This window comes from Suncus etruscus, chromosome 12 (genome assembly GCF_024139225.1).
Source record: "Suncus etruscus isolate mSunEtr1 chromosome 12, mSunEtr1.pri.cur, whole genome shotgun sequence".
Lineage (NCBI taxonomy): Eukaryota > Metazoa > Chordata > Mammalia > Eulipotyphla > Soricidae > Suncus > Suncus etruscus.
The window spans coordinates 85,583,028-85,609,736 of record NC_064859.1 but is presented as its reverse complement, the minus strand read 5'-3'; the positions used below and the strand labels follow the sequence as shown (position 1 = coordinate 85,609,736).

General features: G+C 54.5%; 1 protein-coding gene across 1 annotated transcript; it reads left to right on the top strand.

Moving 5' to 3' along the window:
• Nucleotides 1–26,254, top strand: HS1BP3 (HCLS1 binding protein 3). Its single transcript, XM_049784824.1, has 7 exons — nt 1–38; nt 5,245–5,410; nt 8,980–9,187; nt 11,108–11,339; nt 19,937–20,103; nt 21,006–21,144; nt 24,793–26,254. The coding sequence occupies exons 1-7, from the start codon at nt 7–9 to the stop codon at nt 25,064–25,066; spliced, it is 1,218 nt and encodes a 405-aa protein (XP_049640781.1). The 5' UTR covers nt 1–6; the 3' UTR covers nt 25,067–26,254.
• The last annotated feature ends 455 nt before the right edge of the window (nt 26,255–26,709 follow it).

The following is a 26,709-nucleotide window of genomic DNA, read 5'->3' as shown; positions in this document are numbered from 1 at the left end:
ACTGTCATGCAGTCCCCCGCGGTGCTCGTCACCTCCAGGTGAGCCCCACCTAGTTCCCAGCGCCCCGTCGTGCCCACGCCGAGTCCGGGCGCGCGCGCTGCAGGCCCGGGGCGCCCGCTGGGCCCGGCCACGCGCCCGTCCTCCCCCGCCACGGCCCTGCCTGCGAGTTGGGGGGCCCCGGGGAGCCCCGATGGACTCAGAAGGAGATCCAGGCTCCCCCCGTATCCCCAGTGGGCCGCGATCTCGATTCGATTTCCCCAGAGTCGCGATCCCTGCCTCCCCAATTCGTCCCCGGGACCCCCCTAAAGCTGGGGGCGAACCCCACCAGCCGCTCGGAGCAGGGGAGCCCCAGACCCACTGGGTCCAAAGTTCTGTTGTCCTGGCACGACTGCGGGGCGGACCCAAGTTTGGGCCGCACCCCGGAACCCGAGGTCCAGCAGTGGCAGGGAGAGAAGTGACAACCTCTCTGGAATGTGGCTGGGGGCCTGGCCCCTCAAGGGGGACCCCTCCCAAGGTGCAGGATGCCGTGTGCCCTCCCCCCAAGCACTGGGTTTGCCTCCTGCCTCTACCCCCGTTTTTTGGTTTTGGATGTTTTGGTTTTGGGGGGGGGGGCACACCTGGAGGTGCTCAGGGATTACTCCTGGCTCTGCGCTCAGAAATCGCTCCTGCCAGGCTCTGGGGACCATATAGGATGCCAGAAATTGAACCCCCATCCGTCCTGAGTCAGCCAGGTGCATGCAAGGCAAACTCCCTACCACTGTGCTACCACCACCACCCTGTTTTGTGCTTTTTGGTTCCTTTGCAGAGTGAGCAGCTGCTCCACCCACTAAATTCAGATTCTGAGGCTCACACACACACACACACACACACACACACACACACACACACACACACACACACACACACACACACACACACACACACACACAGTGGGCAGCTGCTCCAATCACTAAATTCAGATTCTGAGGCGCGCGCACACACACACACACACACACACACACACACACACACACACACACACACACACACACTTGGTGTGCAAAGCTGTTTCTCTGCTCCCCACCCCTGAGCTTCCGATGGGAGCCCCCATGGCCAAAGGAACAGAAAGTGATGTTGTCAAAGCTTACTGGGATTTGTGTTTACCAACCACATCCCACTTTGAGCCACGCATGGTTCGCATAAGCGTCCTCAGGCTAAGTGAATTCTTCTGACTAGAAGTGAGCCTTGCTGGCTCCCCAAGAGTCTTGTCCAGGAGACCCCCCAGATTCTTTAGAGCCAGGAAAGCCTCCCTGCACCTTAGCTGCTCAAGGTCTGTCCTCTGACAGGCCTCAGTTCTCCTTGTTTTTCCCTTTTTTGTTTTGGGCAACATTTGGCTCTGCATTCAGGAATCACTCCTAGCAGGACTGGGGGGCCATATGGAATGCCCAGAACAAATCCTGGTTGGTCTGCTGCAAGGCAAGCGCCCTCGCCACTGTTCTGTCACTCTGGTCCCTCAGTTTCTTTTTCTGCAACCAGCAGTCAACCTGTCTCAGCCACTTCCAGACTGATGGGATATGTTTACGTGCTGGGGTGCTGGGAGGGCCTCTGGAGTTCCATCTTGGTCCCATTGAACCACGATGACACTCCATGAGTGGATTATTTCTTCTCACCTGGCACCAGCAGCTATGCCACGGGGCTTGTGTGAGGTCAATCCCAGAACCCTCATCTTGTCAACACTCCCTCGCCAGGGACCCCCATCCTCTCCTCAGCCACCCCCTAAACCAGGAGTCTCAAACTCGCGGCCCTCCGTAGAACATTTTGTGGCCCACAGCCGGCCTTAAAATATCGCAGTATTCGCGATTATTCGCTTACTGAATAATCGCAGTAAAAATCGCATTAGTAAGAAAAAAATCGCATTAAACATTCGCATACCCCGAGCAGTTCCGTTAGAGGTATGCAAATGTTTAATGCGATTTTTTGCGATTTTGTTTCTTACTAATGCGACTTTTTATTGCGAATTTTCGGTAAGCGAAATCCCTTATGCGGCCCTGCCTCACCCCGACTTTGCCTCCTGCGGCCCCCAGGTAAATTGAGTTTGAGACCCCTGCCCTAAACCCTCCCAACCATCACACACATTGTGTCCCAGCTGGATTTTTTAACCAGTCTGTCCCCCTCCTCCCCACCTATGCCTCCAGCTGCCCTCTCCTGTGCCCCTGACTGCTCATGTTTTGGGGGCCATGGCGGCATGTCCAAATTCCTGCTACAGTTTTAGGGGGATCATGGGCAGTAAGTGAAGGAAACCTGCTATCTCTCCAGGACAATCTGTGGGTAAAGAAGTGACAACAGGAAATAGCTTCTTGGGGGCTGCTAAATTCTTAAGATAGGGTGCTTTGCTGATTGTGCAGGTAGGCGGTGGGTGGCCATGTCTCAGGGCAGGAGGTGCTAAGTACCAGGATGGAGGTGGTGAGGGTAGGGCATGGGCAGCACCATACAGACACACATCCAGCCTGGTGAACATGCATGGATAGTGGCATACACACATATACACACACTAGCCTGGTGGGTGTGCCAGGATTTCATGAAGGTTCTTTGTCTGCGGTGAAGAGAGTCCAGTATAGAGACCCCTGAAGGGCTCCTCGGGAACGCAGGACAGCCAGGCCTTAGTGGACTCTACTCGGGGCTCATAGACTTTGAATTTGCTGAAACTCAGGGGATCTGAGGCTGAGCTTAGGGATCACGACTTGGGCTTGACTTCGACCTCGGTTTAGGCACAGGAAGTTGAAGGAGTTGAAGAGTGCCCAAGTGGAGGACAAAGATCTGGGCTGACTTTCAGGCAGAGAGCAGGGTGATGGTGTCAGCCATACAACCCAGGGAAGTGGGCCCTGGGACCGGACCTGCACTTGAGGTCTGTGGCCTCCAGGTACATGTGGACATCCATCGAGCAAGATTGGGGACTACGGAGACCAGAGTGTGGGCAGACAGGAAGCAGATGGAAAGCCAGCAGGCGTCTCAAACTCGCAGTCCACGGGCCATTTGCGGCCCTCCGTACAACATTTTGTAGCCCTGCCCTAGAGGAATCTTTTTTTGTTTTGTTTTGTTTTAGTTGTTTGGGTCACACCCCCCAATGTTCAAGGCTTACTACTGACTTTGCACTCAAGGATCACCCTGACTTTGCCTCCTGAGGCCCTCAGGTAAATTGAGTTTGAGACCCCTGGCCTAGAGCATGTGTTGAGAGTAAGGGTGTGAATTGGCCTTCAGGCAGTGGCACCTCATGTTTTGGCCATTAGAAAAGTGGGGAGTGTGGGTCAACCATTACCCTGTGGACTGTGGTCCTGCTTGGGCACTTGTGGTCTCAGTCCTGGAGGAGAAAGGCCGACCAGGAGAGGGACAAGTGGGGAAGAGGCAGCTCTTGGTAACATTTACTAGAAAGGGAGCAGAGTGGTGCAGGGAAGGGGAAGCCAGCCAGATGTTAGCTCTGGATGTCATAGAAGTGAGAGAAAAGGTCGATTTGATAGCACAGCGAAGAGGGCACTTGCCTTGCATATGGCTGACCCAGGTTCGATCCCCAGCATCCCATATAAGCCCCCCAAGCCCACCAGGATTGATTCCTGAGTGCAGAGTCAGAAGTAACCTCTGTGCAAAGCTTGGTATGGCCCCAAAGCCAAAATATAAAATAAAACTAAGTTAAATTAAAAAGTGAGAGTGAAGGGGCTGGAGCGATAGCACAGCGGTAGGACACTTTCCTTTCAGGCGGCCAACCCAGGACAGACCACAGTTCAATTCCCGGCATCCCATATGATCCCCCATGTCTGCCAGGAGCGATTTCTGAGTGCAGAGCCAGGAGGAACCCCTGAGCTCTGCCATCTGTGACCTCCCCTTCTCCCACCAAGAAAAAATGATTGTGGAGCCTGACTGAAGCAGGTAGGAATGTTCCAGAAAATCATGAGAAGTAGATGGAGCGGGATAGGGATACTTGAGAAGTGGGTAAGTGGCAGGCCCCCTGTCCACAGCCGGCAAGAAGGGTCGGAGTAGTCGAGGTTGTCTGAGAGCCCATTTCACACATAGACCCTCAGTCTGAAGGGTGACAGATCCCCAGACCACTAGGATACACTCAGCATTTGCTGCTTGGTCTTGGCACCTGTAGTGGGGGATAATGCCAGGTGCCCCTTCCTTCACCTGTGGCTTTGGAAATAAGGTTGGGGGGGTGTCATTCAGAGAGAACCCTCTCCCCCTATAGCTGTCCAGCTCCGAGACACCTCTGGTTCCTTTGTCTGGTTTTGTCCACACTCATGGGGTGCTCAGGGCTCACTGCTGGCTGGCTCTGTCTGTGCTCAGGGATCACTCCGAATTATGTTTTGGGGCTCGAAGTGATGCTGGGGATTGATCCTGGGTCAGCCAAGTGCCTTCACTGTACTATCTCGGCCAACCTCTGGTCTCTTAAGGTAAAGGAGGAATTGGAGGGAAATCAGGTTGGGGACATTGGGGTCCAGGACACTAGGGCTACTCATGTACAACCTGAACCTTTTATTTATTTTTTTTATTTTTGTTTTTTGGGCCACGCCCGATGACACTCAGGGTTACTCCTGGCTATGCACTCAGAAATCACTCCTGGTTAGGGGACCATATGGGACGCCAGGGATCGAACCGAGATTCGTCCTGGGTCAGCCGCGTGCAAGGCAAACGCCCTACTGCTATGCCATCACACCAGCCTCTGGCCTGAACCTTTTAGCAAGTTCCCAGATGATAATGCTTCAGGGACCCCACTCTGGAGAACCCCAAGTCGGGGTCAGTTAAGTGGCAGGAATTGCCGTGCCCAGGGGCTGGTTTGGCATGAGTCCTATGAGGGCCTGGGCTGCCGCCCCCATTCACCTCCTCCCGACAACCCTTCATGGTCCGCTCAGAGCCTGCCGTGCCCCAAGTTCTAGACATTTCTGCCGTGACCCTCAGTGCCTTTGGTACCCCTTAGCCTCAGCTCTTCCAGTAGAGCTGAGCATGACCCTCAGAAGCCACCAGCCCCCCTCTCTGGCCCAGCTGGGACTTTGCACTGACTGTGCAGCATTCTGAGCACTTCTAGAAACCACCCTGGCTCCTGGGTACAAGGTTTGGGGGTTTGGGGGAGCACTCGAGAGGTCGGCCAGGAGCAATGAACGGAACCCTCAGTAGGGCCTGACTAGAGTGCAGCCTGCAGAGCCCCCAAACACCAGTCCCCCAGGGTTCTGCTTTGCTTCCTGAAACCCACTGACAGCTTGTCCTCTTCCCTCGCAGGCAGATCCAGAATGTCCACACGGGCATCGACCTGGCGGTGCCCCAGCACCAGGAGGTGCGCGGGAAGATGATGTCCGGCCATGTGGAGTACCAGATCCTGGTAGTCACCCGACTGGCCGCCTTCAAGTCAGCCAAGCACAAGCCTGACGACGTGGTCCAGTTTCTAGTGAGCTGGGGGCACAGCCAGGGGCAGCCCAGCACCTGGGGGTACAGAGCTGGAGTGGAGGAAATGGGTGTTGGGGGACAGGTGGACATGGCCAGAGGATCCCAGCCAGGGGAGGGTAGGGGAGATCAAGTTGTAAAGAGACAGAGGAGGGGTGACTGGACACGCAGCCAGTCTGTGGGTATGTATGTAAAGGATCACCACACCCATCCTCAGGAAATATCCTGGGGGACTTCTTGGAAGAGGCTAGAAGTGCCACAAGCAGGGGACCGGAGTGATATCATGGAGGTAGGGTTGCCTTGCAATCAGGTTGGTTGTTCGAATCCCGGCAACCCATATGGTCCCCCCAGCCTGCCAGGAGCGGTTTCTGAACTTAGAGCCAGGAGTAACCCCTGAGCACTGCTGTGTATGACCCAAAAACTAAAAAAAAAAAAAAAAAAAAAAAAGGAGAGAAATTCCTGAGTGCAAAAGCTAGGAATGACTCCTGAGCATCAACAGATGTGACACCCCCCCCAAAAAAAAAAGTGCCACAGAAGGGGCTAGAGCTGTGGTACAAGTGGTAGGGCATTTGTCTTGCAAGCAGCTGACCTAGGACAGGCCGTAGTTCGATCCCCCAGTGTCCCATATGGTCCTCCAAGCCAGGAGCGATTTCTGAGTGCATAGCCACGAGTACCCTCTGAGTGTCATCGGTGTGGCCCAAAAAAACAAAAACAAAAAGAAGGAAAGAAAGATAGAAAATAGTGGCTAGAACAGTGGGGGTGGGGGCAAAGGGAGGAACCCAGTCCACTGAGTCTCCCTAGCTGAAGCAAGAGAGATGAGCCAGTCCTGAGGTCCAGAGCTTATTCAGCTGAGCCCAGTGTTTCAGCAAAGAGAAATTAGAATGGGGTGTGGCCTGGTCCCATTCTCCAAGTGGTTAGTAGGACAGGGCCTTATGGCTGGCCTGGCCAGAACCGGCAGGGCCTGAGGGAGGAGGCGAGTGCAGAAATGCAGAAATGCCCTGCGGAGGCGGATGGCTGGTCTGGGTCATGGGTGAGTGGAGAGATGGGAGTTGTTTCTAAGAAGTGCTCTATGCTTCTTCCCTCCTGTTTCCAGGGGCCCAAACCAGGGGCCTAGTAATAGGACAGATCTAAAGGGGAACCTTGGAAAGTGACCACGCCCACTGCATCCACACCCCCCCCCCCCCACACACACACACACAACCACTGCCAAGATGGAGCTGGTATAGGGCAGGTTTCTGGGGGACCTGCGTGGAAGTCATCTTCAAAGTCTGCAAGCAGATGGCATTGGAAGGTGCAGGGCAGGGATAGGGAGCTGACCCGGGGGACAGTGGCAGGCGAGGACAGGGACAGCCCAGGGATAGTTAGAAAACAGAAACAAGGAACTCAGGGGCAGCAACTTCCAGAAGGGTCCAGACTCCAGACCCGACCTGCAGGCTCCCAAGTTAGTTCTGAGTCTCTAGCAGCCAAAGCAAACAGGGAAACTGAGTCCAACAAAGCTCCCATGGCCTCTGCCAAAAGCCACTAGCTCTGGGGAGTGAAAATGCAAGTTTCTTCCAACAGAGACATCCAGAGGGTCCTCAGGAGCAGCTTAAAGTGTTGATTCGGGTTCAGAGTGATAGTGCAATGTTAAACCATTTGCCTTATACATGGCCATCCTGAATTTATCCCTGATACCCCAGATGGTCCTCTGAGCTCCACCAAGTGTGATCCTTGAGCTCAGGGCCAGGAACAAGCCTTGAGCACCTCTGGGTGTGTCCTGGAACCAAATGGATAAAGAGTGAGCGTGACCTTTTCTCAGTGTGATTGCTGTAATATTCCAGAGTGAGAACAGGCTCCGGGCCAGTGGGTCCAATCCTGCTGCACAAAGCTTTTGGCCACCTGGTGGGCTCCACCCTTGAACATTGGGAATAAAAGAGGGATGTCCAGGAACTAGGCCCTGGACTCTTGGCAGGCCTTTGGGGATCATAGTTGTAACCATCAGCCGTCCCAACTGTCCCATAAGAAAGGCATGCTTCAAGCCAAGAGAAGATAGCAGGGAGGGTTCTCACTTACATGGCAGAAGGGACTGTGGTTCGAATCCTGGTTCACCCCCTGGGCACCAATTTCTACCATATGGTCCCCCGAGCTTGCCAGGGATGCGATTTACTGAGTATAAGAGCCAGGAGTAACCCCTGATGCGTGGCCGGGTGTGACCCAAAAACAAAATAAAGAAGAAGAATGAAGAAGGGCACTGGCTTTCCATGGGGTCCCCGAGCTGTGGCATCACGTGGTAGGGCGTTATTGCCCTATGCATATGCTAACCTAGGACAGACTGTGGTTCAATCCCCCAGCATCCCATATGGTCCCCCCAAGCCAGGAACAATTTCTGAGCACATAACCAGGAGTAACCCCTCAGCATCACCAGGTGTAGACCTAAAAGCAAAGAGAGAGAGAGAGAGAGAGAGAGAGAGAGAGAGAGAGAGAGAGAGAGAGAGAGAGAGAGCATGCCTCCAAACCTTCCACACCCCCATGCACCTCCCCAGTGTCACTGTTCAGACCTGACACCCCCGGCATGAGGTGGGGGCAGACACAGGTGTGCATACCTGCAGGTGCATCTCAGACTGAACCATCTGTGAAATTTGAAACCGTACTTCTCGCCTTGAAATCTGGGGGTGCAGCCCAGGGCTGGGATTCTCCGGGAGGGCAAATGCTTCAGCTGAAAAAGCAAAGTGAACAAAGACTCTGGTTCCTGCTCCAAGCAGGAAAAGGAATTTCTGTGCCAGCCTTGGGAAGATGGGTGGTCCCTGATTGCTTGTGTGTGTGAGCGGATACCTCCACATGCACAGACAGAGCAGCCCCCCCCCCCCCCCACCATTTCTGACCCCGACTGGAATGGTGATGCCTGCCTTATGTGTGGGACACTGGAAATCTCCCCTAAGTAGGAGAATTTTTCTAGTCGCGGATGCACCCTCGCTTGGGAGCACTGATGACTGCACGCCCTGGGTGGGGTGGGACCCCTGATTCAAAGCCCCTCAGCCGCACCCCACCTCCCTTTCTACCTGAGACTCCAGAAATCAAGGCCAGGTGGATCTGTGGGCTCGCCTAGGCCTGTAGGGGATCAGTTGGGCCAGCAGAGGGCGCCCGGTTCACACCTGCGTTGCTCCCGGGAGCTAGTTCTGGCATCCTGGTGGGCACCGCACCAGCCTAACTTTCCTGGAAGAATTCTCTGCCCTTCCACAAAGCTCCCCCTGGAGAAATCCCCAGAGGGCCCACCCCCATGCTGGAAGCTGGCTGAGCTAGGAAACCATTTCCCAAGCCCCCTCTCTGGGCATTTCACCAAGATGCTGCTAGAAACAAAGGTGACCTACCTACCAGCCAGTCCTCTAAGGCACCCACCAAAGGAACACGAGGGGGAGAGAGGCCAGGGTGCTGGGAAGGTGGGTTGACCTGCCAGCCCCCAGAATCCTCCAAGGCAGCATCTCTCCAGGGTCCCCAGAGGTGCACAACCCTGCAAGCTGCCTGTAGGGTTGGGGAGATGCACTCAGGAGAGCTGTCTGTCTGTCTGTCTGTCTGTCTGACTGCGTCTCCTTCCAGGTCTCCAAAAAGTACAGCGAGATAGAGGACTTGTACCAGAGGCTACGCGGCCGCTACCCCGAGGCCAGCCTGCCACCCCTGCCCAAGAAGGTGCTGTTTGTGGGTGAGGCAGACATCCGGGAGAGGAGGGCCCTGTTCCACCAGTTCCTGCGCCATGTCTCCCAGGACGCCCAGCTGGCCGCTAGCCCCGAGCTGCTGGATTTCTTAGGTATGGAGGTGGCTTCCCCCCCCTTCTTCCCTCCCCTCCACACCCTGAGGCCTCCCTGCCCTTTGACTCCATCCAAGGCTGACCCCCAGGCCTGGACTCTTCTGCTTTCTGTTCGTGGCAGTGCTGAGGGCTCTCTCTGCTGTATCTGGTCCTTTATCCCCCTACTAAACCCCCTGTGGACACCTCACCCCACCTCTGTGGCTGCTTGGTCACAGGACGATGTACAGTCAGTAGGGCAGTAGGGGGCACCCTCATTGACCAAGCCACTGGATGCCGCTGGGGTCTGGACCTCTGCCTGCAGGCCTCGTCCATGATTTCATATGCTCTGACCCCTTGTACTTCTCATCAGTCCCCAGAAGGCACATAGATAAGACACACACACACACACACACACACACACACACACACACACACACACACACACACGTTGATCTACCTAGCTTTCCCCTAATCCCCCACAGAGCCTTTGTCTCAAGGCCTCCCACCCCCATGTCCACAACCTCCAGCTGTCTCTGGCTGGTACCCTGATGGGGGCCATGCATGACCTGGCTGCCAGGTGGGTGTGAGACACAAGGCCCAATCCAAGCACATGTACGCTCCACTCATGTGCACACAGGACTGTGGGCGCTGACATTACACACACTCCCCTACATCCCACTAAACTCAGACACCATACAGAGGATCCCACAGGGTTCCCAGGCCCCACTCTGGCTTTCCCCCACTCTGAACCTCTCTCTCCCACTTTGCCCCACTCCTCATTTTACCATTGACATTGTCATGATAGTTGTTAGTTTGGTTATTTCTCTAACTACACTCACCACTCTTTGTGGTGAGCTTCATATCATGGCCAGTTCTCCTGTCCTCATCTCTATTGTCTCTGGGTGTTATTACAATAAAATCTTATTTTTCTTAAAACCCATAGGTGAATAAGACTATTCTGTGTCTTTCTCTCTCCTGCTGACTTATTTCATTCAGCATAATAGTTTCCATACCCACCCATATATAGGAAAATTTCATGACTTTATCTCTCCTGATGGCTTCATAATATTTCACTGTGTATATGTACCACCGTTTCTTTAACCATTCATCTGTTGAAGGGTATCTTGGTTGTTTCTAGAGTCTGGCTATTATAAATAGCGCTGCAATGAATATAGGTGTGAGGAAGACATTTTTGTACTGTGTTTTTGTGTTCGTAGGGTACAACCCTAGGTGTGGTATTGCTGGATCACATGAGAGCTCAATTTTCAGTTTTCTGGGGAATTTCCATCTTATTTTTCATAAAGGCTGGACTAGACAGCATTCCCTCCAGCAGTGAATAAGAGTTCCTTTCTCTCCACATCCGGCCAGCATTGTTCTTATTCTTTGGTTTTTTGTTTCTTTGTTTGTTTGGTTGGTTGGTTGCTGTTTTTTTTTTTGTTTGTTTTGTTTTTCATTTTTTGGGTCACACCCAGCAGCGCTCAGGGGTTACTCCTGGCTTCTCTGCACTCAGAAACCACTTCTGGCAGGCACAGGGGACCATATGAGATGCTGGGGTCTATCCTGTTTTGGCCTCATGCAAGGCAAACACCCTACCACTGTGCTATTGCTCCAGCCCCTGTTCTTGTTCTTTGTGATGCGTGCCAATCTCTGTGGCATGAGATGGTTTTTCTCTTTGCTTGGGGCAGCAGCAATCAATAGTCACATGTGTCTGGGGTGCTAGTAGGTGCCTCTGGCATTAGTGGGAAACAGGAGAGGCAGCCTGAAGCACCCACAGCCATGAGCCACTGTCACTGCCTCTCCCAGAAGCTCTCACTTGTCACAGCTGTCCTCCAGGTTTCTTCAGTGCCCAGCTGTTCCTCCCCAGGCCGGTTCCAAGTGCTGTCAACCAGACATTTGCTCATGCCTGCCTTGTGCCTCAGTTTCTCTCCAATCTCCCCCCAGGCACCAGAACTCCAGGGGCTGCTGACCCCAGCGGTCGAGATGCCTTCGTGCTGGATGCTGGCGGCCGAGCTGCAGATGACGTGGATGCCTTGGACTTCTTCCAGCAGCAGGACCTGCTGGATGGGGGGGACCCTTCCAGCCCCAGCTTGAAGGTTGAGCCCACAGGGAAGGCCCAGGAGCAGGAGGAGGAGGAGGAAGAGGAAGAGTTGTTGGACCCACTGGGCATCATGCGGTAAGTCAGGCCTTTCCGGGAGGCCCCTTCTGTGTCTGAGGAAATCTGGATCCTTGCCTCGATGGCCTGCCTGGGGGCCAGCCTGCTCACTGTCTCTCTGTCCCATGGGGCACCCAAAGCCCCCTTCAGCTCAGCCATTGGGCCACTAGAACCCAAGGTCTGGACATAGTGTCCAACTCACCGCTGGCCCTGGTGATGGTGCAGTGACTGATTCTAGGTAACATGGCACCCCTGCCAGGCAGATCTCTTTGCAAGGCCTGGTGCCAGGAGGCAGTGTGAGCCTGGGGTCCTCCTGGATAGTGTCTCCCCCTCAAATGGATGTGCATATCTGCCCATACGTGTACACTTCCATGACTGTCAGGAGACCAGGCACTGGGCTGTGTTTTCTTCTCAATGGAGCGTGACACATTTCTTTGTTTCCTTTTGTTTGGGGACCATACCTGATGATTATCAGGGGTAACTCCTGGCTATGCACTAAGGAATTACTCCCGAATTACTAGGGAATCTTATGGGATGTCAGGAATCAAAACCAGGTCTGCCCTGTACAGAGTAAGAATCCTACCCATTGTGCTATCACCCTGGTTTGTGGTGGCATGTTTCTTTCACTTCCTATCCCTTCTTTTCCCCACCCTCTGACCATCTTCAGGAAGAGATGTGGGAGCCCCCTGGTAAAGGGGTGGCAGACTGGACTGGTTAGTCACATAGGTCCAAGGCCCACCATGGGGAGGGTCAGGGCAGGAATACTTCCTGCAGGCTACATGCGCTCAGCCACGGCCTCTCAGCTGTTCCCCAGCCCCAACTCAGGTTGAGCAGAAGTTTTGAGGAGCAGCTTGTCTCTCCAGAGCCATAGGCTGGCAAGTAATTCGTTGAGAAAGAAAGGGAGAAGAGTGAGAAAGTAAGAGCAGAGAGAGTGCAAGAGTGGCAGGAGAAAAGACAATATTCCAGGGTGATTGGCTGTGACCTCGGGGAGCCTGAGGTGTCTAGGGAGACGGATGAAAAGCAGGATTCTCGCATCCCTGGGTCCAGCCTTTTTTAGCCCCAACATTTGTAAAAACTGAGGCTGGTGCTGAGGTTTCTGACATCACCCATGGTTCAGGGTGATGGAGCATCAGGGTGGCAAGTCTTGGGGATAGGGGACTCAAGGCACATCTCACAGAGTCAGAAAATGGACCTGGGAGGGGGGTGTCACATCCCTCAGAAAGGTACATGGTCAGTCAGGGTGCTGATTTGAGGGGATTTGAGCCCCCTTCTGGGAAACAACTGCTTGGGGGTGAATCCTGGCTTTGGTATCCACCCTGTGTCCCATGGCCCCCGTCCCTGATTCCAGCCAGCACATCTGTGTGGATGCAGTGAAGGTGGCACATCTGTCTCTTCACTAAGCTTTCAGCTGAAGAGAGATTGGGGGACTAGGCGAGCAGGGGGACACCTGTAATGATGGGGCCTGAGCCTGACAGCCATCTCAGAGACTGAAGTTTCATCATCACAGATGAAGTCCTCAGGTTGTTATTCCCCTGGGAAGAAATGACAGGCCACTGAGGCCAAGTTTCACTGAACCAGCCTGGGACCTTCAGGCCTGGAAGCTTGAGGTCTTCTTCTCCCGGTGGGGTTCACACAGAGGGGCACACAGAGGTGCCCTTGGGACGGGCACCAGGACCAGGAAACTGGCAGCCTGGGATGGCCCCTCCCTCCTGCGGCCTCCTCCTAGAGGATAAGTGGGGGAAGTAAGCGGGTCTCTTCTTCCTTGACCAAGGGTAAGCAGGGAAGTAAGCTGGAAAGGAAGCGCTTCTCTCTTGATCAGCTCCAAGCCTGAGGGCCCTTGTGGCCTTAGCTAGGTAAAGACAAGACTCCAATTGTGCACTGGCTTGCTCACTGCTGTGCAGGTTACCTACTGAGCACAAACTCACACACAGTGAGGTAGGCACCAGCCTGGGGTTGGGGGTGCGCTTTGCTAAGCAGCTCCCTTTTGGGGGTGGAAAAATGCTCTTTTTTTGTTTGTCTGTTTGTTTTGTTTTTTGGACCATACCCGGTGACGCTCAGGGGTTACTTCTGGCTATGCGCTCATAAATCGCTCCTGGCTTGGGGGACCATATGGGGTGCCGGGGGATCGAAGCACCATCGGTCCTAGGTTAGCATGTGCAAGGCAAACTCCCTACCGCTTGCACCACTGCTTTGGCCCCAGAAAATGCTCTTTTAAGATTGGTAACTTCTCCTGTGGATTGCCTACAAACTCCAAGAGCAGATTCTTGGGGATAGGGGCTGCTGACAACTATTGAGACCACCTGTCCCCAGCCCTGTGAAGCTAGAGCACATAGGAGGGCTCCAGCTAACGTCATGCCTCAGGGTGTAAGGTGGAAGGTCGTCCCCGCCACCTCCTCTGTCAGGGAAAACACCCACTGACATTTTCTGAGAACTTACTAAATGCTGGGAACAGATTAGCACATATTAGTGCATTTCATTATACTTATTATTATAGTCTGCTCTGCTGGCCCCCATTTTCCTTGAGGGGAGGCGACAGAGCCATAGCGCAGGGATACAGGTTAAGGTGCCTGCTGGCCTTGCATCCCTCCCACCCAGGTTAAATGCCCCAGCTCAAGGCCAGGAGTAGCTCTGGAGTAAGGCAAGGTGTGGTCCTAAAACAGACAAACAAAAGAATAGTAATGGAGGGTGCAGAGTGATAGTACAGCAGGTATGGCGTTTGCCTTGCACACTGCTGACTTGGTTTCAATCCCCGGCATCCCATATGGCCTCCCAGCACCTCCAGGAGTAATTCCCGGGCACAGAGCCAGGAGTAACCAACCCCTGAACCTCACCAGGTGTGGCTCAAAAACAACAACAACAACAACAAAAACTAGTAATAGTAATATAATAATAAGCAGCAGCCAGTTGACCTACTGGAGGCACAGATTGCTCTGGGATCCCCCAACTCTGCAGCGCTCTAGTTTGTGGAAGGGGGACACTGGTCTCTCAGATCCCCCGCCCCCCCCCCCAGGGGAAAGCTGAATATTTGTCCAGAGCTTCGCTGGTCCACACAGGTCTGTAAGTGGAGTTCCATCTCCTTTCGCTGCTGCTAGGACACCCAAGTTGGACCTGCAAGGCCGCTCCCCTGCTATTTTGGTCAGAAGCACCGTTTTATTCTTTGCAGGCGCTTTGTGCGCCGTTGCCCCATCCTGTGCTTCTTGCAAGGATCAAGGCAGCGGCCCGCACCCCACCAGCTAGCGCATCTGGCCCGGGTGCTCCCCTGTGGTCCCAGTTCACCTTCCCGGCCAGCCGCCTCTTCTGGCATCAGACTGCGCCGCCCTTTCCTGCCACGGCCGCGAGGGGTCGCTGTTGCTCCGCGACAAGGCCGCTTGCAAGTATGTCTGCTTTTGCACAAAGCGCAGAGCAGAGGAGCCGGCTTTCCTTTGTCTTTTAAACCTGTTTCTGATTAGGGGAAAGACACACTACTACACCATTAGCATGTATTAAAGCAAAGAAGGGCCTCCCCGCCCACCTACCCTGGTGCTCTCCATTTTGGTGGAGATTTGTGCTTTTCCAGCCTGCAGGACCCAGACTACTTGCCCATGTATGTGCCTTATATCACCTTGCATCCTCCAACTGCTGCTCTCTGGCCACATTGGGTTTGTTGTTTTTTGTTTTGTTTTGTTTTGTTTTGTTTTGTTTTTATTCCAGGCTCTGCGCTCAGGAATCACTCCTGATGGTGCTCAAGGACCACCTAGCATGCCAGGAATTGTACCCGAGATCTGCAACGTGCTAAGCAGTCACGCACTACCTACTGTCCTGTTGCTCTGGCCCTGGGGCACATTGTTTGTTTTTCACGTTTAACTTCTATCTTTCTGTTCTGAGAAAGAGGAAGGTCTCGGCCTTAGCAGCTCCACCCTGGCGCTGGAAAGATTTCGAGTCATTACTTGATTTGTATAGAAAGATTGAGAACGGATTCCAAGGAAATCTCTTTGCCCCAAGCCTAGCAGAGACTTTGTTTGTGGCCAGATAAGTTGCCAGAACGTGATCTCGGTCCATGTGAGAGGGTTCAGCCTCCTGACGGGCTGGGTCTTTCCAAGTCTCAGTCCCGCCTAGGAGACTGCATCTGGCTGTACCATCTCTCCCAGCCAGGTTCCTGCTCTGGGCAGGTTTTCCAAGGCCCCTGGGAGCACAGGCATTGAGTTGAAGCTTTCCTGGCAGGTACCTGCCCAGGCCAAGGTCATGGAAACTTCTGCAGGTGCCAAGCTGCTGCGCCCTGAAAGTAAATGCTTTTGGCCCTGCTGGATTCGCTGAATGCCCTGATTTTCCCAACCCAGTGAGTGGGCTTGCAAAAATCGCTTCTTGCCTCCCACCGGCTTTCCCTACAAGCCCACCCATCCCTGGCCCTCCCGGGTCCCTTGGGACCCTCAGCTTCAGAGGGAGAGGCTGGTCTTTTCACCCCCAGGTCCTGCTTCTAGAACTTAGTGGGTGTCTGGGAAGAAATATGAGCAGATACACATGGGAAGTGTGGCAAAGGAGAGTCTTCAGAGCTGGTTGCACCAAGGGGCACTGGGGTCTGCATTTGGGCGGGACTCAGAGACAAGTTTCAGCAGAGGGAGGGTTCTGGAGTGAAGGGGCAGCCTTCAGTGTGCTCCCCAGAAGCCAGGGAGGCATAGCTCTAAGTGGGACACCCTATAGTCTGTGTGGTTGATGGGGGAGTCCATTTGACTACTCGGGTTTTGCTGGGGGGTGGGGGATCTAAGTGACTAGGGGGGTGGCCAGAGCTGCAGAGGGCAGAGCTTAGGGTTTGTTTCCTATTGTCTGTTGGATCTGGCCCTTGCCCTGCATCAGGGCCATACCACTGGGCCATCAGGCCACCAGGACCAACATGGCCTGGGCACTTGCTTTCCAGCCTCTGTACCCCAAGAACAGGCCCATTCATTTTGGGACCTTGAATGAAGCCACTTGTCTAGAGACACCCTGAACCCAGGAAGCAGTTACTGGGTGCACCTCTGTGTTTCCTTTTCTTACACCAAGAAACTCACCCCAGGGCCCAGAGAGATAGCACAGCAGCATTTGCCTTGCAAGCAGCCGATCCAGGACCAAAGGTGGTTGGTTCGAATCCCTGTGTTCCATATGGTCCCTTGTGCCTGCCAGGAGCTATTTCTGTGGAGACAGCCAGGAGTAACCCCTGAGCACTGCCGGATGTGGCCCAAAAACCAAAAAAAAAAAAAAGAAAAGAAAAGAAAAGAAACTCACCCCAAAGGGAAACACCAGGCTCAGGCTCCCTGTACCCCACTTTAGTGTACCTTCCTGGATAATGAACCAGGGTAATGCCAAACCCTGAATTTCCTCAGATATCACCTCCCCACCCCGCTTCCAACCTGCTGCCCTGCCTTGGGGTTCTTTTTGCCAGGCCTGCCCTCAGTTCCCCCAGCTCCTCCCTACTTCCCATCTGGATGGGCTTCCTGTGATGCACCCCCTCAGCCTCAGGTGCCGCAAATAACCTGGCCTGGGAAGGAATCCCCATAGCTCATAAGCTGAGATTGTCCCTAATTGGAGAAGCAAAGCAGAATCAATGAAGGAAAGCGCCAGGTGCCTTATGTCAGGCAAAGGAAGTTTTGCACTTGGCGAAGCATCACTCACTTTGCTGGAACCCCTGGGTCCCTTGGTCCATGTAGCCAGCTTCGAGAAGGTTCCACCTTTAGGTTTCTGTTTAGGCAGTGCCTCTGAGGTTCTGGGGTGCTCAGGCCCTAGGGGGTGAAGGTACAGCAGTGGTCTGGCCCAGGGCCTACCCAGGCAGCTGGTGGAGATGAGACTCCCATGGCTCCCGCCTATCACGGAGATGCCTGAGCCACAGGCCTCTGCCATGGGTCATGGAGCCATCAGCGCCCGTCTGCGCCTCCCCTCCCACACTCCGCGCCCCGACATCTGTCTCCTGTCAGGCACGCTCGGCGGGAAGCTGGCGTCTGTCTATGCACTCACCAGCGGCCTTGGGAACATGCCTGCACGCGTCTGCCCATCCAGGGCGCCGACAGACCGCCTGTGACACCTGCCCCTCCCTTTCTTCCCACCCCCCAGTGAGTTGCTCAGCCCATCCCTGGTGCAAGTGTCTAAACATATGAGGATCCCCTCCTCTCTGTCATCGAGGGCTTTGTCTTCCATCTGTGCCAAGGGGGAGCTGGTGGCAGTGGTGCCACAGGGCTCGGTGGTGTGTCCTGTAGCCCACTGGGATGGGGGCAGTGCAGGTGGAGAAGGAGATGGAACCCCTGGGCCTCAGCCTCATTCCTGGTTGGCAGCTGACAGAATGTTGCTTCGCCAAATGCAAAACCTTTTCTGTCTTCTGGGTCTGAAGCGATGGCACAGAGGTAGGGCTTTTGCCTTGCACGCAGCTGACCCAGGACGAACAGTGGTTCGATCCCCCGGCGTTCCATATGGTCCCTCAAGTCAGGGGCAATTTCTGAGTGCATAGCCAGGAGTAACCCCTGAGTGTCACCGGGTGTGACATTAAAAAAAAAAAAACTCAAAGAAAACCTTTTTTTTGGGGGGGGGGGGAGGGTCACACCCGGCAATGCTCAGGGGTTACTCCTGGCTCCACACTCAGAAATCGCTCCTGGCAGGCTCGGGGGGGGGAGGGGGGGACCATATGGGATGCCGGGATTCAAACCAACGACCTTCTGTATACAAGGCAAATGTGTTCTCTCCATACTATCTTTCCGGCCCCCAAAGAAAACCTTTTCTGTCTTCTTTGCCTGACTTCCTGCTTAACAGCCCTTCAACCCCACGCAGCCAGGTCTGAAGAAGCAAGGTAGCAACGAAGAAATAGTAAACCAAGACAGTTGGGAAAGGAAGTTCATAGCATCTGTGGCCTTCTGCCATGCTCTCTGTCTCAGTCCCAAACGGGAACTCCTTCTCTTTATTATCCAAAACTAAATCCACCTGGGTAGGGCAAGGCAGAGTAATCCAGGCGAGCTTTTATATATCAAAGGAAGAGGTTTTAGGAAAGAGGAAGTTGGGGGAACACTTTTGTTTGGGGTTGGTAGCCAAGCATCATCTTATCTCTGTCCCCTGCTCACTTCTTTCCTTTCTGCTCCTGAGCATTTCAAGGGAACATGGCAGCTCTGGTTCTAGTATTTCTTCCCACCCCACTCCCAGGTTGCTGTGTGTCTTTGCACAAACCCTCAGCCTCTCTGAACCTCTGTTGTTGCCACCTCTGACCAAGGAGCTGGTGAGAATCCCTCCAGGGCTTTGTCCCCTAGCTCAGAGGAGTGATGGTGGCCCTGGGTTCCTCTGGGTGGGCTTCTGGCCTTCATAGCTTCCCTGTCTCAGTTGGGATCCCACAGCTCCCCAAACCCCTATGTCTCCATCCAGCCTGACAGTCCTGCTGGCCCACGCCCTGGGCCCAGCCACTATTTTTATCTGCTGCAGACTTCTCTGTCCCTTGGCTCCAGCTGGGACCAGCCTCTGGGCACATAAGCTCAGAAAGTGACCTCAGGCTCATGGAACTGCTCGCCATGCAGAAAATCCCGGAACTCCGGAAATCCCAGCTCCGTAAAAAAACAGAAATCCTGCCATTTTCAGGGGACACACATTACCGGGCAACTTCCGGCCAGTTGTACTGGTGGGACTGTCCAGGCTGAGCACATCACCATTGTGTTTCTATGGACAAGGATGGGGTGGGAGGTGGGGAATCCAGGCTTTTCTTCCTCAGCATCCCTCTGACCCCCAATCATCCCCTTCAGTGCAGACTCAGAGCAGGGCTTCAGCCAGGGAGCGAAGTAGCCCCAAAGGGGACTCTTCAGGGGATAAGCCAGGTGAGGCTGAGTCCAGAGGGGCTGCCTGATACAGGTGGGCTTGACTCCTGGAGCACTGGTTTCACTGCTGAGTGGAGGGATTATTTAATAGGTTGGCTCCCCTTTCTTTCCTGATCTTGACCTCAGACATTTGGCCATGAGGAACAGGGGGTCTGGGGGCAGCACCCCAGAAGGCTCTGACCACATAAGGTTTGTTTTTTTTTTCTTTTAGATACCATAGTGTTTCCCCTTCCTGCATATAAATCCTCTGCATATTTTGATGAGTGGTTAATTCATAACTGAATGTTTTATAGAATTAATATTAAGATGGTCTCCCTAACAAGTTTCTTTTTTTTTATTTATTTATTTTTATATTAAAAAAAAAAAAAAAAAAAAAACCTTTGACCAGTGCAACATTCCCATCACCAGTGTCTCAGGTGTCCCTCCTCCCCTCCCCACCCTGGCCTGTGCTCTAGACAGGCTTTCTACTTCCCTCATTCAGTCACATATTGTTATGATGGTTCTCAATGTAATTATTTCTGAAACTGTACCCATCACTCTCTGTGGTGAGCTTCATGTCGTGAGCTGGACCTTCCAGTCCTCCTCTCTTTTGTCTCTGAGAACTATTGCAAAAATGTCTTTTATTTTTCTCAAAACCCATAGATGAGTGAGACCATTCTGTGTCTATCTCTCTCCCTCTGAGGAGGCCTGGGAGTCCCCAGAACGTGTGTGTCACAAGGTAGAGCTGGGTTGTCCTGGCGCACTGATCAGGAGCTGGCTCCCCTCTTGGTACAGATTCCTGTGGGCCACACTTTCACCTGAGCCCCTTTTTTTGTGAACCTGCAGCTCCAAGAAGCCCAAGAAGCCCCCAGAAATGGCAGCCAAGCCCAAGCCCAGACCTTTGCCCAGGGCCACCATCTTTGATGAAGAAGTAGATCCCGATGAAGACCTGTTCGGTCCTAGTGGGAAGAGCACGACCCCCCGTGTCCAGGAAGATGCACCTTTCAGGGACCGTGAGTTGGGGTGACCCTAATGGATAGCAGAGAGGGTATCTGTCTCCCCTTCTGTGTTTCCACCCTGGCAAACATGGCTAGTGATGCCCAGACACCCAAACCTGAAACAGCCTGGGGCTGTGGGTGTTTCTCATCACCCCTGAACTTTGAGTCAGTGTGGACAAAGACTGATGTCCCGATGACCTCTGTGCCCACCTATAGGGTGGTCCCACCCCCTGGGTCCCAAGATGCTCCTGTTGCAGCAGGAGATGACTGGTGCCCACAGAAACCCAGGTACAGGGCCCTGGGCAGACCAAGTGGGCTCTGGCCTGGCTCTGCCCTTTATTTCATCTCTTCATCCTGGGCCCCTTTGTCAGCAGCCAACCAGGGCCACTGGAGGCCACAAGACATCATGTGCAAGACCAGGTCCCCACAGTGAGCCCCAGGACAGGTCCTTCCTAACAGTATAGGGAACATGAGGGTCCCAGGCAGCCAACCTGTGGGGACAACAGGGCTTCTCGGGTTTAGACAGACCCCAAACCCCAGCAGGGGACTGAGCTCAGAAGTGTGAGCTCCCCAGTGGCAGTGGCACCCCCTGGCAGGTAGTCAGCCTCCCCTAAGCGCTGGTTGGAAACTTGGGGTACAGTCCCTAAGGATCTGGCTGGACTGTTCTGGGGTGTTCCTGCAGCAAGCAAGTGGAGGAAGCTGCTTCCTCAAAACTCAGGAAGTCCCAGGACTGGAAAAGGGAAGTGGGTACTGCACAGGGAGGGCTGGTGGGGCTCCCAAAGACCTGTTCCTGGCCTTCCTCCTGCCCTGCCCCCCCTCCCCACCCCACCCTTGTTTGCTTCTAGGTTTTGTCCACTTGGTGGCCATAAACGGGTCAGCACTTCCTGTGACTGCTCTGCTCCCCCTCTTTTCCACAGCCCTGAAACTGTTTGAGGATCTGGACCTCAGCGGCGGGGCTGTCCCCCTGGGTGACCCCTTGCTGCTGCCAGCTGCCCGAGACAGTGGGGGACTCACATCCCGCCTGGACTCTGGAAAGGCTTCAGAGGAGCTATTCAGGTACTGAATATGCCTCTGCAATTTCCACCTGTCCCCATTAGACCTGGGGGTGATCAGTGGGAGGCAAGTACCCAGCCTCACCTCCTGCCCCTCAAGGCCATGGGGAGCCTGTCTGGAGGCAGAGACAGGGGTGAAGGAGGCTGGTGAAGCGGGCAGCCCAGGTCCTCACAGCTGGGTCCAGGGGGTCCTTCACACTGTAGGAAATCATTTATAAAGAGCAATGGTGGTAAATCTCTGCTAGGGGAGTTTGACTGGCCCAAACAGAGTTTGGGAGCAAGTCAGGCCCACTTCTCAGGAGCTGGACAGTGCAAAGTGTGGGGTCACGGGGGCCATGGCCTGGGACCACAGGATCCCTTCGAAGGCCTTGGAGATGGATGACAGACTAGATGTGTGCAGAGCACCCCCTCCTGGATGGGCATGGGGGTCGCCCCATGTCCACCATATCAAGAACCCATCACATGTTTCCTTCCTCACCATACTAGTGCTGTTGGCTCCTCTTTCCAGCAATGGAAGGGGACACAGAGCTCTAGCATAGTGGGTAGAGCACTTACCTTATACAGGCTAACCCAAGTGTGAACCCCCCAGAATTCCATATGTCCCCCTGAGCCCCGCCAGGAGTGGTAATCCCTGAGTGCACAACCAGGAGTAACCCTTGAGCACCTGATCACCAGGTGTGACCCAAAGACAGAAGCAAAACAAAACAAAGCTAAAATCAATGTAGAGGGTTTCTCCCTAGGGCTCTCAGATTCTATGCTCTCCACTACCTATCTCTTCCCCCACTCTGCCCTGCCCTCATGCAGATGCTGGGGGGCAACCTGCTCCCCTCCTGAACCTGTATGAGGGTGGGTGCCTTCCGGGGATCCTTGCCCCAATACATTTGGTTTACAGGAAACCTAGCTGCCTCTTTCCAGGAAAAGTTGGGAGGTCCCGGGGGATCATCTCATTAGCAACCCTACCTGTCAGCTCCCCCAAGTCACTCCCGGGCCCGAATCACAGCTCGGATTTTGGCTTTATGTCTCCCCAAAGGCTCTCAATGGGACCTAGGGATGTCAGTGTGTCCCTCTGGATGACTCTGAGGCCCTGAAAAGCACATGGCAGTGACTCCGTTGGAAGGGGGTCCAGGGGTGGGTCTCCTCCCATAAGGCTCTTCTGTCTTCAGGGCTGAGCATGCCCATGGGGCAGATCCATGGGGGCCTGTCAGTATATTTGACTCTCAGCCTGTTTCACCACCACCATTTCCTGCAGGACAGATTCCGTGTGCCAAGTCTCATCCTCCTAGGGGTCCTGCAGGCAGATAGTCAGGCACCCCCATTCCACTGGGCTGCCCAAGCCTTGTGCCTGGGTTCCTGTGCAGCTCAGCCACACTCCCTTCATTCTCTGAGAGCTCAGGGAGCTTCCCTGAATGACCCCTGAGGCCTGGGCCCTGGAGCCTTTGAGGAGTCTTTGCTTGCCCTGTCACCTACTTCTTTCTCACACCACGAGCTGATTTGCTTTCAGCTTTTCTAGGTCCTGATCAGTAAATGGCTTCTTATGGCTAGAGTGCCCACCTCACTGCTGCCCTATCCCATTGCCAGTTCGGTGCAACCCGGGGTGCAGCATTCCTTCCCCCTGTATGGCTGCCCCAGTATGGGGCTTCGAGATGTATCTGGAGCCATGTTCCAGCCCATGCAGGGCTGTGGTAGTGGCATTCACCGCCTTCAGGCATACTTGAAAAAGCTGGAGTGGGATTGTTCCAGGCCATAATGCAGTGTGTCCCATTAAAAATGGGTGCCATGGGTCTCTGGATCCGGAGAGTCATCCCCCATCTCACCCCTGCTGCCAGCACTGGTCCCCATTAGAACAAACCCAGAGCCTACAAGCAACTTAGGAAACCCCTCACTTGCTTAGTGGCTTAACTCCTGAGACATGGCCAACCTCCCCCCCCCCCACCACCACCACCATGCCGAGGGTCATTAATCCTAGTGTTCCTGAGTCTTGGATCCCTTAGGGACCTTGTAGGCACAGCAGCACCCAAGGACAGGATGCCCCTCGGAGGGGCTGGAGCACTGAGTCCCCACACCAAGAGCTGGCAGCTGGCGTCTCCCCACTGCCATTCCCTGCCCAACATGAGTCCTACCTGCCAGAGGACCCCAGGTTTCAAGACAATGCCAGCATCCTGGTGACTCCAGTTCCTGAGATCTGTGCCTGCACTGTATGATGCACACCAGGGGAAGGCAGCCCCCACACCCATATCAGTCCCCGTCTCCAGTTTCTCCTCTCCTGGCTGAATCAGACACCTGATCCTGGTTCCCACTGCCACTGTCACCCCAGCCCCAGGACTTACATGCAGGGAGTACTCTGCAGGGAGAGTTGGTGGAGCAAGATGAGGCAACCCAGAGCTCCATATCTGGTAGCTGCTGCAGTTTTTTGGGGGGTGGGGTGGGGAGGCTGCACCCCGTAATGCTCAGGAGTTATATGCAAGGCAAGAACCTTACCCACTGTGCTGGTCAGCCCCCTGCAGTTGTTTCTTGAGGATTACAGGGAGTCAGCACACCAAGAATGGGGTCCCTTGAGGGGCTGGAAAGATAGCAGAGCGGGTAGGATGTTTGGTTTGCATACAGCCAGCCCAGGTTCAATCCCTGGCATCCCATATGGTCCCCTAAGCACCGCCAAGAGTGACCCCAGTGCACAGAGCAAGAAATAACTCCTGAGTATTTCTGAATGTAGCCCCAAAACCAAAAAAATGAAGGAGGAGAAGGAGTAGGGAAGAGAAGAAAGAAAGGAAGAAAGGAAGGGAGAGAGGGAGGGAGAGAGAGAGACAAGAAAGAAAAGAAAGGAAGGAAGGAAGGAAGGAAGGAAGGAAGGAAGGAAGGAAGGAAGGAAGGAAGGAAGGAAGGAAGGAAGGAAGGAAGGAAGGAAGGAAGGAAGGAGGGAGGGAGGGAGGGAGGGAGGGAGGGAGGGAGGGAGGAAGGGAGGAAGGAAGGAAGGAAGGGAGGAAGGAAGGAAGGAAGGAAGGAAGGGAGGGAGGGAGGGAAGGAGAGACAAGAAAGAAAAGAAATGAAGGAAGGAAGGAAGGAAGGAAGGAAGGAAGGAAGGAAGGAAGGAAGGAAGGAAGGAAGGAAGGAAGGAAGGGAGGGAGGGAGGAAGGAAGGGAGGGAGGGAGGGAGGGAGGGAGGGAGGGAGGCAGGGAGGGAGGGAGAGAGAGACAGGAAAGAGAAGGAAGGAAGGAAGGAAGGAAGGAAGGAAGGAAGGAAGGAAGGAAGGAAGGAAGGAAGGAAGGAAGGAAGGAAGGAAGGAAGGAAGGAAGAAAGGAAGGAAGGACAAAGAAAGAGAAAGAAAAATAAAAAGAATGGGGTCTGGGCCTGAGTGGTAGCACAGTGCAGTGATAGGGCGTTTGTTTGCCTTGCATATAGCTGACCCAGGCCGGACACAGATTCGAACCCCGGCATCCCATATGGTCCCCCGAGCTAGGAGTAACCCCTGAGCACAACTCGGTGTGCACCCCCCCGAAATAAAGGATGTCCAGGGGAGGCTTCTGGGGAAAGAGCCCTTTACCCCTCCCTAGGGCCTGCCTGGGAACAGTGAGGAAGCCCAGCTGGCCCTTGTGGGGTGCCAGGCACAGAGAGAGGGGGTTTTTCTTGCTCAGGTCTTCTCCCTCTGCTCCCATAGAGTCGAAGAGGACTTGGACCAGATTCTGAACTTGGGGTCTGAGCCCCCACCTCGACCCCAACCCCGGGCCAGGCCGCCAGTGGCCGCCAAGCCTGCACTTCCCAAGAAGCCTGCACTCCCCAAGAAACCTGCAGTCCCGCCCAGTGCGGGTCCCAGAACCACAGTGTCAGAGCTGCTACCACAGGCGCAGGCACAGGCCATGGATGAGATGGACATTTTACGGTACATCCAGGACCACGAGGCGCCCGACCAGGCCACCCCCAGCCTTTTCTGACCCTGCAGGCTCAGCTCGTTAGGTCTCCCCAGTTACCTAATAACTCTTTCTTCTGCACATGGAGCGAAGTCTCAGGGGTCAGGGTGGAGGCCCCCAAGTCCCAGCCCCACTCTCACATTTCCAGGGAAAAGCCACATTGTGGACTGGCTGCCTCGTGCCACCAAATATAGGACCAGATCTCAGCTGACATCACGGCATTCCCCCCAACTCTGCTGGCCTGGGCACCCGGCGCCTACTCTTGCCCCAGTGATCCCAGACCAGATGCTATTCTGGCTCAGGCCCCTCCTGGGCCTCCCTGGGCTCCATCTAGATGTGCCCTGGGCCAGACCCCTTGTGCCAGGCCAAGGGCACAGTGCCAGGCCAGTCCGTGCCTTACATTCACACCCAGCTCCGTCCCCGGTCTGGGCACTGCTCAGGAAACCTGCCACTGAACTGTGTTTAATGTCCTCAAGAATGTGTCATTTTTTTGTTCTTGTTTATTTTTATTTTTGCATTTGGGCCACACCCAGCAGTGCTCAGGGGTTACTCCTGGTTCTGTGCACAGGGGTCATTCCTGGCATTGCTCTTGGGACCAGATGGGATGCCGGGGATTGAACCATGTGCAGGGAAAACACCCTCCCCACTGTGCAATCACTCCGGCCCCAGCCAGGAATGTCCTTTTAAAAAATATGTGCTCTGCCTTCAGACCCAGTTTTTATGAGTGGCAACCTCTCCTGTCTTTTGCCTTGTGTTGCTGACATGCCCCAAGGGAAGCCTTTGGGACTAGGACCCCAGACTCTTTCCAGATCAGGGCCCATACCCAACCCTGAGGGTCCCCCTTGGCTGTGTGTGCTGGAGGCCTGGCGCTTACTCCTGCCCTCTGCCTTGTGTCCTGGCCTGTGGGCAGGTGGGCTCTGCCTATCTCTGCATCTCCAGGTACCTCTTCGACTGTTCTAGGCTGCCAGTCACAAGGGGTTGCCCTGATGGGGGTAAATCAACCCATCATCTTTCCATCTCACCCCTCTCCCTGGGACTCCCTCAGGAGAGGGAAGGAGACCCTGGATGCTGGTACTTTGTAGAACCAGCCCCTCTGCTGGGTTCATCCTTGACCAGACACTAAGCAAAGCCTGATGCTGGACTGGTTGGGTCCTGAGCCCTGGCTGAAAAATGAGCTTCTTCCAATAAAGCCAGTGTCCATACCACCTATCAGCATCTGTCTCTATTGTATGACTGGACCCACGACAGACTAATGTCCTTGCAACCACACATGCAGTGGGGGTGTGGGGAGCACTGAACGCCCCGGGGCCTGCTCTCTCTCCCCAGGGTGAGGCCAACACGATAGTTTCACTGTGTAAACCAAGATGGAGGAGCCAGTGCTGCAGGCCCCTTAGGAGTAAGGGGCAGTAACCCTTCAGCCAGGGCCTGTTTGGAAAGGCCTCTGGGGCTCCTGTCCCTTGGGAAGGTTCCACTGGGACTGGCTCGGGGGGCATCTTTCAGCTCTAGCCCCATGCAGTACCCCAGAATGGACTCCTCCATCTCCTGGCCCCGTTCCTGCCAGACCTCAGTCCCAAATCCAGTGTGGGACCCTGAGGTTCTGACTTCCAGTGCTGAGCCACTGACATCCCACATAGAGAAAATCAGATCCTGATATCTAGGCTGACCCC

Excerpts from the sequence above, each read along its gene's own strand:
- HS1BP3 (XM_049784824.1), top strand. The coding sequence starts at position 7 with ATGCAGTCCCCCGCGGTGCTCGTCACCTCCAG. Across the intron at positions 39-5,244 it reads GCGGTGCTCGTCACCTCCAG|GCAGATCCAGAATGTCCACA; the intron begins GTGAGCCCCACC and ends CTTCCCTCGCAG. Across the intron at positions 21,145-24,792 it reads GCTTCAGAGGAGCTATTCAG|AGTCGAAGAGGACTTGGACC; the intron begins GTACTGAATATG and ends CTGCTCCCATAG.